General features: G+C 38.8%; 1 protein-coding gene across 1 annotated transcript in view; it reads left to right on the forward strand.

Annotated features, from left to right (window-relative positions):
• Positions 1-615: 615 nt before the first annotated feature.
• Positions 616-13,894, forward strand: part of PRMT3 (protein arginine methyltransferase 3) — a gene marked incomplete at its 5' end in the record, with an annotated part of 65,432 nt that continues 52,153 nt past the window's right edge. The window contains 8 exons of the mRNA XM_082485621.1: positions 616-640; positions 771-891; positions 1,619-1,701; positions 2,788-2,837; positions 4,174-4,276; positions 5,971-6,124; positions 9,583-9,724; positions 12,719-12,784. Of these exons, the coding sequence (XP_082341747.1) occupies positions 616-640; positions 771-891; positions 1,619-1,701; positions 2,788-2,837; positions 4,174-4,276; positions 5,971-6,124; positions 9,583-9,724; positions 12,719-12,784 (744 nt within the window). The remainder of the gene's footprint in view (positions 641-770; positions 892-1,618; positions 1,702-2,787; positions 2,838-4,173; positions 4,277-5,970; positions 6,125-9,582; positions 9,725-12,718; positions 12,785-13,894) is intronic.

Here is a 13,894-nt window from a genome sequence, read left to right on the forward strand (position 1 = left end):
GCCTCAAGCTTTCTTTTTCTGTCTTTTTTTTTTTTTTTTAGCCACTTTTAACTCCTGCATTTGAATGAGGCCCTCGGTTATAAACGCCTGTTGCTAAACTTTGTTTGAAAGCCAATACATATGTGTAATTTCCTTTAACTCTCCTACCGCAGCCAGGCTATTAGTAAGAGACAGAAAGCCGCCTGCCAGCCACCTGTCAAACGCACAAAGTACGATTCCACTTCCAACCCGAAAAAAAAATCTCTTATATTCCAGGCTGTCTGAGGGTGTCACCCCTTTATCCATCTGCCGGCTCTTCCCTTTCCGTGAGGCTACCGGGCACTAACAGCGGGGGGTTCTGCCTCGCTGAGGGCGATGCGGGTGGAACCAGTGCTGACGGGGACGCCGCAAGATGGCGCCGCCGCGCCGCTCCCCCCCCCCCGCCCTTTTCCCGCCCTCACAGCGCCGGCGGGGCGCTCGCGCCGCTGCCGAGCGCGGAGCGTTTGAAAAGTAACGGCCGCCGCCCTTCCGCGTGACTGGAGGGCCCCGCCAGGGGGCGTGCTAACCGCCGTGGGCCCGCCTCTCCGCGCTGACGTAGGACCCGGAAGCGGCGCACGTGGGGGGGTGGAGGGGTCCATGGGGTCGCGGGAAGCTCCGTCAGGTCGGTACCGGGGCTAACGCCGCCCCCCTTCCTCTTCTTCCTCCTTTTCTTCCTCCTCTCTCCCCCTTCCTCTTCCCTTCTCCCCCGCCTTCCCGCCGGTCAGTGACGGTCTGTGGTATGGGCTCCACAGGGGCCGGCGGGCCGCCCGCTGAGGAGGAGATGGCCGAGCTGTCTGACGGCGAGGAGGCCTGGGAGGAGGAGGAGGAAGGCGCCGCCGAGGGCTTGTGGACCCGCTGCCTCTTCTGCGACAGGTATGGGGTGGGGGGGCGGGGCGTGCTCGTCCCTGCCGAGCGACCGGCTGAGGTGCGGTCCTACCCCCGGAGCCCACCGGGGCTGGTGGGGGGGGTGTGCCAGGGCCCAGAGTGGGCCTGCGGGAGGCAGCCACCTGGGAGAAGTAAAGAATACATAGTTTGTAACGGTGCTCTGGAGCTTGTTGATCTCATATACGGCCTCTCTAGAGCCAAAGCTCTGGTAAATCCAGGCTGAAGGAGGGAGAAGTGAGATGGGAAGCAGGTAATTCCTCTCTCCTCGCCCTGAAGCGCTATGGAGGTTTCTCTCTTGAATTCTCTCTTGTTTTTTTTTTTTTTCCTCATCGTCAGTAAATAGATGAGATTTTTTATTTTGTTGCAGCAGAGCTAGTTGGCCAGCTTGTCTTGTATACGTGTCGTTCTTAGATGTTGGGTTTAATGCTGCCTTTGCTCCAAAGGGGTTTTTGAAAGTTAACAGGGTTCTTGGTTTTGTCAAACAAAAGTTTTTGTGTTTGTTACCTTTTATTGTAAAATGCTTTGCAAACCAGGTAGAAGCTTCTTTGGGAGGTATGTGAGTAAGCGGGCACCTGTTTGTCCTTTCTCAAAGGCAAAAAGTGATGTGTTCTGAATACATTGCCTAGCAGGTCAGAACAGAGCATAGAAAACTCGTAGTAGTGTTACATCTTTTAAACGTATTAATACTGCATATTTAATAATTCTTTATTTACAGGTTGTTTAGTTCTGCTGAAGATGTTTTCTCCCACTGCAAAGCAGAGCATCAGTTCAATGTTTGTGATGTGATCAAGAAACATGGTAAGTTTTTTTCAGGACTTGTTGTCTTTTTCTGTGTGTCAGCACCTCACTTAAAATAAATTGCAAAGATTAGCTTGTTTCTGATAGATTTCCTGGTTGTAGGTGAAGACTCTAAGATCGAACGAGATAAGCTCTTGTAGAAAACCATCTATATGTTATAGCTAAAATATCTATGTGTTCCCACGGGTGATTGCAGGAAGGCGTACCCTCCAATGTCTGTTTCATTCTTTCCACGTGAAGCGTAAGGTTGGCTTTCACGTAAAGCTGTAGCGTTTAGGCCAAGGTGGTGACGGAAGGAAGGTACGTATAGGAGGATGTGAAGTACATGGGGGTCTTTGAAAGAATTGGGTAAGTGCTGAACTACTGAGCCTGAAATCCGTATCTTACTGCATGTAGAGGAAAACTGGAAAGCAGGGGAAGGGCAACATTGTTGGAGAAACACGATTTTAAGAGTGTGCGCTACAAAGGAGAAAGAGATAAGGGTATGGGAACCACACAGAGCATTTAGAAATCTGTGTGTAAAATTGTAAGATCGGGTCTGTTTTCCGTCTGAAATCCAATGGAAGGCATTTTGAATTTATTCAATATCCTCACTGTTCTTGAGAAAAGCACATAATTACATGCAAATTACTGTTATTTCTGAGTAAGGTAGCAGTTTAAAATCAATATCGGTGTGTGTTCTTGATGAGTAGGATCGATTTACATTTTATTAAGTAGAAGGCTGAAAATATGAACAAAGGAGCATAACAGCCTAAAATAGCAGCAAGGTAGCTAGTAGGAGAGAAATGTGGCTGTCCTGATGTAGTTGCTTGCCAAGTGAATGAAATCCCTGTTCATAATCCATGTTTTCATGTGTTCCGTTCTTAATTTGTAGTAAATGTATTTACCCTGGGGGTGAGAATTTCCTGGTTTGTTCCTGAAGAGAAGAAAAATGTAAATGGCGAACTTAAGATGGGAAGATTGCATTAGATAGTGATGTATACCCCAAGGGAAGCTGGCCAATTGAACAAGTAATTAGTATTCATGTCATTGTGAAATGCATGCGGGCTTTCTATAATGCAAGATCTCTTCTTCCCCTCTTTTCAGGACTTGATTTTTATGGCTACATTAAACTAATAAACTTCGTTAGATTAAAGGTAGGTGCGCCACGTAGTACTTCCATAACCTGTGTCTGGAGAATGGGAAGTTGAGATGCTGTGCTTTCAATTTGTCCTTTTTAAATAACTGTGTAAAATTTTGTATTATTTTTCTACAAAAAAGAAATCACAGGAATTAAAATACCTATTGATTGGTTTATTTAGATGTGAAGTTGTTTGGATGTTAAATATATTTAATTAACGTGAGTTTTATTGTTTGTAGAAGAGGATGGTCAGAATTGCAAAAAAGCCCACACTATGTAGTGTTGTTTTGTTTTGTTAATTCATCTCAGCCTTTGACTCTGCTGTCGCACTCCAGGAATGGCTTCACTTCTTGATAATTGAAGTTTCTTAGTCCTTGCGTGTGTGTTGGTGCAAAAGAGTATTTCCTGGGGAAGCGAGCTAGCCAGACCCATACTACGCTGTTAGTAACAGCAACACCCGATCCCTTAGGTCACAGAATCTAAAATTAATCTCCGCTACAGCGATACCAGAATCGGGAAAGCTGATAGGAACCTGCAGTTTTAAGTTAGGCCTGGGTATATTTTGTGTATTCAGTGACTTTGAAGTACGTTCTTTGGTTGTTCCCTAAAAGTTTAGATGTAAACTTAATATGATCTTACATAATTAAGCATTTTTTTTTTTACTTAAATCTTCAAATCTTAAATGCTTAAATAGTTATTTAAGGCATAACTAGCTATGCTGAGTAAATACAGAAAGGGAAAAACCGAAGTCCAGAATCTGACCTGTCCTCTCCTGACAAACTATTAACTAGCCAGATGCAAACAGGAGAGAACATAACGTTTCTGAAATTGGTCCCTACAGCGCTGATCATGTGAAAAACACTTTGCATGATTAGTATCTTGGCTTTATTGATGTGCCCTGTTGTAAGGTATGGGTCTGACGCAGTCAGAGCCCTGTGTAAACTTGGTTTCTGGTAGCAGTGGCATCCTACAAGTGTCCTTCAATGCTTATCAATCTGCTGTGCTTTACACTTTGTACTGAATTCTTTGAGCCTGTAGCTTCCTGGGCTTTGGGGCCCAGACTAACTCATAGGTGTAGTTTTACGCTATTCTTTGGTCACCATGGTTGTAGAGGCAGTAGGCTAAGGCGAGTACCTGTTGTCAGAGCCAGGATGGAAGCTAGAAGTTCATTTCTTCACTCTTCTTACTAGTCATGCTTGAAAGTAGTGTCTTTCTCAGCCTTTGCTACAAAGCTACTTTAATAGTATTTTAATGAGTGGCAGAACAGATCTTTGCCTTATTTTCTTGAATGATATTGAAGGCCTGGTGTTGTCAAAGAAACTGAGCTTACATGTTCTTCTCCTTCTGTCTAGAAACCAACAGTTGCATATTTCAGTTCTCTCAGCAGCCCACTGCCTTGGGAAGGAGAGGAATATTTGAAACCAGAGCTAGAAGATGATCTTCTACTTCAGTTCGGTAAATAAATACATTTTGGTATGACCTTACTGCGTTGTGGGGTGAATGTGCTATTGGCAGAGTTCATGTCATATGAAGCATCATCGTTATTATTTAATTGACTTACGTGCAAGAGGAGGTCCGTATACTAGTTGAAGTCATGACGTTAAGTTACACTCTGAAATTTTTACCATATGTTATACATTGGTTTTTAATGACTGAGATTTTCATAAGACTTTTATTATCTGTATTCACTTATTGTAGATCTGATGTTCACAGCAGAGGTTGCTCTATGTAGTAATTAAGCAGGTCAAAGAGGCACTCCGCCCAAGCTTCACTGGAAGATGGATGAAGCTTTTAAAGCTTCTAAATGTAGGTGTTTAAAATCAGATGCATTAATTCAAAAATACAAGCTCCAAGTAAAGAGGAAGTAATTTGCCATGTTGAAATTATCTTCAACTTTTATACAGGTTCTATTTTGGACCAACCCAGTGTAATAGACTACAGTTGAGTAGAAGAGTTCCGCTGCTTTAGCGATTCTAGCAATCGGTACAAGCAGCTTTCACTTCTCTCTCATGACAATTCATCAGATGGCATTGAGAGAATTCAGTTTGGCTTTTAAACTTATTTTTGCTGCCCATGATCCTCCCACTCTCTTCCTAGTTTGCACTTGATTGTACATCTTTCTTTCACCTAAACCATAAAGTACTTAGGGCTTGTGGATTTTTTTTCTTCTCCATGAGGTCTGGAATGCCATTTTGCCCTTTTCTAAGCGAGCCCTGCTGCATAGTAGCAGAGATAATGCGTGGTAGAGAATGTTGGTTGGTTACTACAGGGATTTCATGTTTCACTGTATCAGCTCCTGCTTAATGTGTGCTCTTTGCCCAAGCTGTAGAGTTTTGAGATGCTTTGAGGTGCCGTTGCAATTGCTAAGAGTTAAGAACCTCTGAAATATTACTTTAAATACCTGTGCTTTGTTTCAGTCCCACGGGCCAAATAGCCAGTCTTCCACGATTATGAGGAATAGATGCATGGGTTTTCCAATGAAGTGTTTTGCCCACTAGGCCAGCAGTAACTTCTTACTACATCCAAAACCACAGTAGCGCCGTTGTTTTTTTTTTTATCCACTGACATCTGTTGAAATCACCAGCTGAATTTAGGAAGAGGTGAATGGGAACTAGTGCCGAGTCTTGAGTTTTGGTGGTTAAAAAGCAATGTTTCATCTAGAATCATTGTGCTTATGCTCTTTGGAGTTTTGTGTGTTCTTAAGCTTTATAAAAGCCCAAGCAATTGATTTGAAAATTAAGAGTCACTGTCTAATTATTAAGAAATTTTAAATTTGTATACCTTCTTACCTTTTACCATTACCAGCCCTATTGGCCTCAGAATAATGTAGAGGGTTGGACTGAAATGAACTTATAGTCTAAATCTAAAGTCTCTTTTATCAATAATCAAACACTGGTATTTAAAGAAGCCTGAAGTCTGGATTTATTTGCTTTGTTAACTTAGAGCTTGCTTCTAGCATACTTAGTTTTACGGAGTAGCATTGTGTTCTGCAGTTAGTCTTATCAAAATCAGTGGTTCAGCAGTAAAACAGACTACTCTTACAAGTCATCCAAAGACTGAAATAGCAGCGCTGAAAACTTTGTATGTTTATGAGCTGCTGTGAAGCAACACGTGACTGGTAGGTGTTTTTTTTCTCCCCCTTTCATCAGATATAGAAGATCTTTGTGAACCTGCAAATGTTTTGCCTTCTAATGGTTTAAATGATACCATGGTGCTCCTTGAACAATTAAAACACGCAGAACACAGAGCAAAACTTGCAGAAGCAGCCTTGGCCAGAGCACAAGATGATCTTCAAAAAATGAAGTAAGTGTTTGAACTGAAGTTTTGGTGGGGTTTTTTTTTTTTTGGTTGTTGTGTTTTAGGTGAGATGGGATGTTTATGTTTAAACACCAGTAGAAATTCTAAGAAGTGGTAGAATGTAACTACGGAAGAAAACTCATGACTTATGTTGGGAATGGAGGTTTGACTTTTATCTGGTAGATGACTAGTAAATGTCTTGTAGATAATTAGTAAAAACTGCACAAAACCTGCACAAATTGAAAGAACGAAGTGTGCTCAGGAAAGCTAAATAAGCCTCTGGCCCAGAAACATGTATTTTGCTTCAGACCACTCTGTTTTTCAGACACTTTTTTGTTAGTCCTTTAGATACGAATTTAAACATTGAAGATGCTCACAATGGAGAAGAGGGAGGTATCTACAAATTAAATATGGGACTCTCAACTTTTTCAGAGATGGCTCCAAACAATCATTATTAGTAGTAGAATCCAGTGCCAGTTTGGAGAAACTCTCAGTGAAATTTGTAAACCAACTTTTCAGCTACTTTAATTTCAGCCTCAGGTGTGGGTTCTGTTAGTAAGAATATTCAGTGTATCGCAATCAGAACATCCCCATAGCTGTACATGCTAATTCTAAATCTTGAGGTCTTCAAAATATGAATTCAATATCAATTGAATATGACTGCTCATGGATAAAATAGGAATATAGACTTTTTGGGTCACAGGATTAAATCCTGTACAAATATGTCATTTCAAGATCACACTGATTGGGCACTAAAGAACTGAAATTGTATTTGAGAGTTGGAAAAATAATTTGTGTTCTTTTATGGAAAAGTAAAGCGGCAAAAACTTTGTTTTATAAAATACATTTGAGAGTTTGTCATATTTCTTGAGAGTACATGATGTTATTAGTAACTAAGTATAGCAAAATAAATTCATGTATTCAAATCCTATCAGCTGTGAACAATTATACATGTCAAATGAACAGTTTTGTTTTCAGCTGGGCTTAACTTTTGCAAATCATACTTTATAGCATACAGCGCTTCTGATATCTGATTATGCATTAATTCATCACTAACAATAATGAATGAATGAAAGAATGAAAGAAACTTATCACTGTACTTGTAAAACTACTTTTTTCTGTGTCTTCTTGTCTTGCACTTCCCTTCTTTTTCATTTAAAAGAAAGAAGAAAAACCTTTTTGGGTCATCGGTTGCAATTTCTTTTCAGTTCTCTAAACTTCAATCAGGCTTATATAGATTTCTTTTTGAGGTTAGTATATCGAATTATCTGATGTTGTAAAGGGGAGCCTTTAATTTTACTTTGTCGATGCAAGCCCTTCGATTCAGCAGGGATCTGGCAGCAAAAATAGCCAGATGTAGATCTGATGAAGCAGCAGTTTTAAATTATAGACAGATGAACCAGTTGCATTGTAGTAGCCTACATGCTGTATAGTTCATGGTGATACTGGAGGTTACTACACTGAGCGACTGTCTACAGATGTTGCCTTTCAGGTAAACCTTTGCAAAATAAAGGTAACTTGAAAGTCTGATGTACAGCAAGAATAGTGTACAGGACCTTAGGACCTTAATGTACATTAACCTGGTTTTCTACTTTTTTTTTTTTTTTTTTTTTTTTTTTTGTCATGGGAGTAGGTTTATACCAGTATTTAACAGGCTGGTTGGCTGACTTCAGCTTCTGGACTAAAAGAAGCTAAATCTAGGAGCTTTCTCACGCTATACCTATCTACAGAGGCTACTTAGGAGACTAAGTAACTGTAACTTCTTTCAGCTACATTACTGTGTTATGCAGGTTTTGCTATCTAAGATGTGAAAAAAATACTTCAGTTTTTTTAATGACTGCCTGTTCAGGATCAGTTATGCAGCTCCCTAGAGATTGTTGCCTTCTGAGCCCAGGAATAATAGTAAGAGGACACCCACTATTTAAGTATGAAATAATTTCTGTAGAAATGTTTTTCCGAGTTTGCTAGACTGAGTAGACTTGTAGAATTATGAGAATTAAAAGGACTACAAAGCAAAGACAGGTAACTGGAGGCCTGGTGAACCTTTGTTACCCCCCCAAATGCCAGCAGCTCTAAATATCAGGTTAGCTTTAGCGTTTGATGTAACTTAGAGATTTAAGAGCGTGGCTTGTATATCCTGAATTTTTTCATCTGTCCCCCATTTAGTGATGATGGCTTTTGTCTTTACCTTCTTTTTTCTTGGTTAAAAAGACACAAGGGCAGCTCAGTCTCTAGAGTTTGTTTGATGCTTGTGCTGCATGCACAGGGTGGAGGGTCTATTGGCTGAATTAATTTTAAATAATTTTAAATTTAAGATCAAGTTTAAGTCTTAAAGAGCTATTTATGCTTAATTTTATGTCATAGAATATTTTTTGTATGTTTCCATCTTTATCATTTTGATATTTATCCAAAAGTAAGGAAAACACAAACTACTATGGTAAAGAGCAATGTTAAAAATAAGATCCAGATTCTGTGTGTTAGCAGGTATAGGAAGTTTCTGATATTGATGAACTTTTAGTACAAATTCCCTTACCATCTCTTCCCTGTCCAAACTGGTTAAGCAGAGATGCGTTTGACATGTCCGGACTTAAACAGTGTTTTTGGGTTTGTTGTTTTCTAAGGCTGGTACTGGTAATGAGATGTTACCTACAGCTTTTATACGTTAAGTTCCTATTTCAGAAAGTATGACCAGTGTTGAAGGTGAGCTTTGGCCGCTTTGGAGCGGTCTAGGATGCAAATTTTGATGTTGGACTGTAGACCTTGGAGGAATATTGTGGGTACAGTGGGTACTGTGGGTATAGTATGAGCTGGTTTTTTAATCTGCTTTTTCATGATAAACCCTTTGCTTTTTGTATTCTTGTCATCAAAACTGCTTTTAGAAATGAGAAGAGAACATGCATATTAGGAAGGCAAGGCCACAAAGGAGGAAAAATAAGTAGCAGCATGTGATTAAAAATGAAGTTAAATTGAATTTTAAGCTCTTACTTGTTTCCACCTAAATGCTTCAGTTTAAGTACTTTCTTCTACTTTCCACTAGTTGTACAGTGTTGTATAGTTTATAGTTCTTTCGGTTTTGTTGTATTGAGTCTATATTTGCATTACACAACCTAAAATGCATGTTGTTTTGACTGCTGTGGTACTGGCTTTTGTACTGGTGAGCGCAAAGTAGATAATTCCTCCTTAAAGACAGAAATGAAGTCCAAATGTATCGCTGCTGAGATTTGGTGGTTGCAGGCAGAAAGTATTCACTGCAGGAGGGTGATAGACAGAGAATGGTGGTGCAGCAGCCTGGAGGAGCCGGCAGAGGGAGGTTCTGCACACTTAAAACTGGTCCCATTGTTGTAAAAACCCCTGTGCAGGCTGAATTCTGTACCTATTTCGAGCTCCTTCCCCCCCATCTACCCCCGCCTCCTTTTCATAGTCCCATAAACATGTATCAAGGGTATATTTCAATTTGATTACAGACAATTTGCACAGGATTTCGTGATGAATGCAGATGTCAGGAGCAGCTCGTCATCCAGTGCCATTGCAGACCTTCAGGAGGATGAGGATGGTGTTTACTTCAGCTCCTATGGGCATTATGGGATACACGAAGAGATGCTAAAGGTTAGAAAGTCATCTCAACTGCATCTTAGTAGGACTAAAGAGGAAAGATGGAATGAAGTGGGCTGTGTGCCCATAAATATACTGCAGAGCAGCTGCATTTTTAACCCTTTCTATACATGACAGTTTTTTCCTAGGGGTTGGGTTGAGAGATCTTTTTCCAGTTTTATTTCCTTTGTATAAATTCTGTTTAAGGGAAGCATTAGGAACATAAAATCATTTACTCTACAGCTATGCGTGAAGATACATTACAATATCTGTACTGCAGCCTTACCTTGCCAAAACCAGCTTTTTCCTGGGTGCTTAAAAGATAAAGGATAAAACGTGGTACAGACAGTGAATGTTTTTCTTTAATTTATATTTTCTAACAAGTGAAATTTGTTAGGCAAAACCATTTGTCAAATATTGTGGTTTCCTATTGCACTAAGTAAACAAAAATTGTTGGTATTTCTGCACAGTTCAGTGTATTGATAACATGACATTGAACAGCTGCAAAAATTGTATCCTCCTTTTATATGATAAAGATAAAAAAACTAATGCTTAAAACTCTTCAAAGGCAAACCTGTGTAAGCCCTTTTAACTTTAAAAAACCCTGACAGAACCCAACAACTTATAATGTAACTCTTAATGTTTTCTTTCAGAGAAAGTGTCAAAATTGTGAGAGAAACAGTTTTTTCATTTTAAGGCATAAATAAATAAAATTTCTGCTTAATGTGGAGATAGAATACGGAGTTGTGAAGTAACTGTCCTTCCAGGTAGCATATAAAGTTTTCTGCTTTATAAATCATTTAGTGGCCCCAAAGTAGAAATACACGTGAATCTGTGTTAAGAATAGTATAAGCATGAGGTTAACTTTAAGGGGGGGAAATTTTGCAGAAGCCCAAAGATGTCTGCAAAAAAGAAGAATGTTTTGTAAAATGTGTAGTGTAGACAAATACGATTTAAGTCTTGAAGGTAATTAAAATAATAGAAGTTTGGGTTTGCAATTGTGTAAAGGTGTTGTCTGAGCTGTTACAGGCTATAGGATGAGGAAGCCTTTCTGTTTGCTAATGAAGTTCATAATAAATCTGCATCTCTGCACAATGAGATTGGTACAAAATTGTATTTTATTGGTTTCAGGGAATGGTTGTCAGAATGCTTTGAAGAGGACTTTTGACTTTCCTAGACATAGGAAAAAAATTACTTTTTATCGTGTGTGTGTAGAACTTTTTCCTATATGGTAGGCGTTTACTTTGATTTTTTTTTTTTCTTCTTTGTATGCCTAACATATAAATATAGTAGCTTGCTACACTGAAATTTTTAAGAAAGGAGCCTTGCTGTCTGAATTTTAAGTCTATCTCTGACACTGTTCAGTTTTGAAACCTTTTTTCCTTATGCCTGGTAGTGGTAGGATGAAGTTTCAATTTTTTTTTCATTTTTTTTCTGCAAATACTTCAAAGATGGAGGGGAAGAGTATTGTTACTTTACACTGGCTAAATGGTTAGTGTTTCCCTTGCTCTATTTTTTTTTTTCCTCAAGAATTTCTTGACTATCATGTTAGTAAACTTCCTTACCATTTTATTGAAAAACAAAACAAAAAAGCATTACATTGAAATGGTGAGAGAGAGAATGGAATTGATGAATAGAGAGAATGGAATTGATGAATAGAGAGACCTGAAGTGAATGACCATGGCTTACTCGAGCAGCAGTGCATATAGCAGAGACAGCAGCTGGAATTGTATTGATTAAGTTGGGGCAGTGCTGAGGCAATGTGAGTGGGCAGAATGTAAGGCTGAAAGCTTTCCAGCTCACTGCTTTCTTGATTGATGCTGAACCTTCTGATTTTTTTTTCTTAAACTTTTTTTGGTTGTTTCAGCAGATCCTATTATATACTGCAGTAGAGGTGAAGTACTAAAAATAGTTGCTCTGAGTACAACGTCAGAGTAAACCAATACAGTTTTAAAGGATCATGATACTTTAATGCCTGTTAATTATGTATCATATTAAAGTATAATTTTCTGAGATCATCCTTGTTTCTTTAAGCTCTGTGTGTGTTTGTGATAATCCTCCTTAAAACCGGATTTTAGGATTTTCAAGCCTCAAAATAATTTGCTTTGTCTCCAGAATTTTTATGAACATATCTTTTGTTCACAATCTCTGGTTTTGATCTTGTTTTTCTAATAAAATAGACTCTATTCTTTCTCACTAGAGAAAATTTCTTAAGTTTGTTTTGTTTCTAAGAATTCTTACTTGCCATAGTAGAAAAATGTTAACTTAAATATAAGCAGTTAGATTTTATACTTCAGTATTATTTATATAATTGTCTTTACTAGATTAAAAATGCTTAAATTTTTTCCTTTACTTTGCTCTAGCACTTGAACTGCAACAGCAATTCCAAAACCTATACTTGGCTGTCAGTTTGTGTACCTGCTGATGCATATTAAGGGAATCAGTGTTTTAATAGGTTACCTTGCTGGTAGGTTGAGCTATACTGCTAGTTTGCATATACTAAGATACTATAAATATTTAGTTACGTGCTTGAAAACATTCCAGCTTCTTAGGTCATGTCGTTTTACAGTTAGGTTTATATATTTATTATATTGGGCTATCATAGAATGGGCTGTACAGCTTCAATTACTAACTTGTCTTCAGGTTTGCAAATTTGCAGTTTGTTCGGAAATAGAGAGGGTAAATCTGATCCATAACTTTTTTTAAAGGAATCTGTGTGTCTCACGAGTGTCAGAATAAAATGATAGGAAATGTTTTTATGAGCTCGTGACTCAAATTTTTACCGTTGTCTAAGAAGTTGTTATGTAAAGTTGATGCAGTATTGCTGCTCTGTTTCTGCTGTTCCTGGAAAGTGGTGAAAAGGTATTAAGAACTTTGAAAGATCCAAAATCAAATGCAGCAGGTCAATAAAGTGTAAGCTAATCTCTTATTTTTCCTCCAAAGGCTCAGCTGGCTTCACTTGCAAAGACAGTAATTTCTGAACACTTCTTTTTATTCTTTACATCATAGGATAAAGTGCGTACAGAAAGCTATCGTGACTTCATCTATCAAAACCCACATATCTTCAAGGACAAGGTAGGTAAAACAGCTCAGGAAATACAATAATTTCTGCGCTTTATTTTTTCTCAAGTGGTAGAAATCCTTCAGGTTGGCTACTTTGTAGCTTTGGGAATGGAATATCGCACTGACAAGATTTGATTTAATGTACTCGGGCTTTATTAGGTGGCAGAGTGCTATTGAACTGCTGGAGGGTGCAAAGTGCTGATAACAGAAGTGCTGATCGCTATTGTCATTGTTCTGTGTGCCATGTCGGGATGTTCATTAATTATGTTGGCGGGGTTAAGTTGAGCCTTTCTTTTCCAGTATATTAAGTGGAATCTATCTTAGAGGGCTTCTTTACGACAATTTAAGTGAATTTCAATTTGTGCCTGGTACAGTAAAAACATCCTAGAAGCACTGTGTAATTAGAACTGGTTTAAAGCAACTGATTATTGAATTAGTGTTGTTTAGTCTCTGCAGACTAGGTTATTATTAAGGGGCTTAGAACCAAGAATTACTATTTCACTTGTAGTAAGGAGAGATTGCAGCGATACTTGTTTATGATCTTACTGTGATTATGACCCCTGCAAGTTGTGATCCTCTTCCTGTTTTCTGTATTTCTGCTGAGTTTGTTGTGTTCTGAGTTACTCTGTGCAGCCTTCTGTTCTGGATTAGTTTTCCTCTACTTAATGCTTACCATTCTTAAGCTGTGTATGGGTATTTCTTAACGTGAAACCAGGATGTTTAGGTTTATGGAAGGCAATCAGTGTTGATTTTTATTTTGGTTTTGATTGAGACCTTGTTAATAAGTGATAATACAAGGCTTCAGAATAGTTGTGGAAGTAATAAAAGTGCACCCATCGGGTAGTTCCTCAGTTGGGAAATGTGCTAGATAGGTTTTTGTCCTAGGCGGGAGGTATTTCAAGGTAGATAGTGCATACTCTTTGTATGTCTTACCTCAGTTTTCATTTGTCAACTACAGCAGAAAAATATTAGGAAAAGTTTTCTTTCTTTTTGCTGCAATCTATGTTGCAAGCTTCTTCCTGTTAAACATTTCTAAGCTCTTTAGTTATAATGAGAGAACAAGTGAAAGCGTTGTAGAAACCTTATGTGCCAACTGCTTAAAAGATGCGGGTGACTGCATAG

Source organism: Vanellus vanellus, assembly GCF_965231255.1.
Source record: "Vanellus vanellus genome assembly, chromosome: 6".
NCBI lineage: Eukaryota > Metazoa > Chordata > Aves > Charadriiformes > Charadriidae > Vanellus > Vanellus vanellus.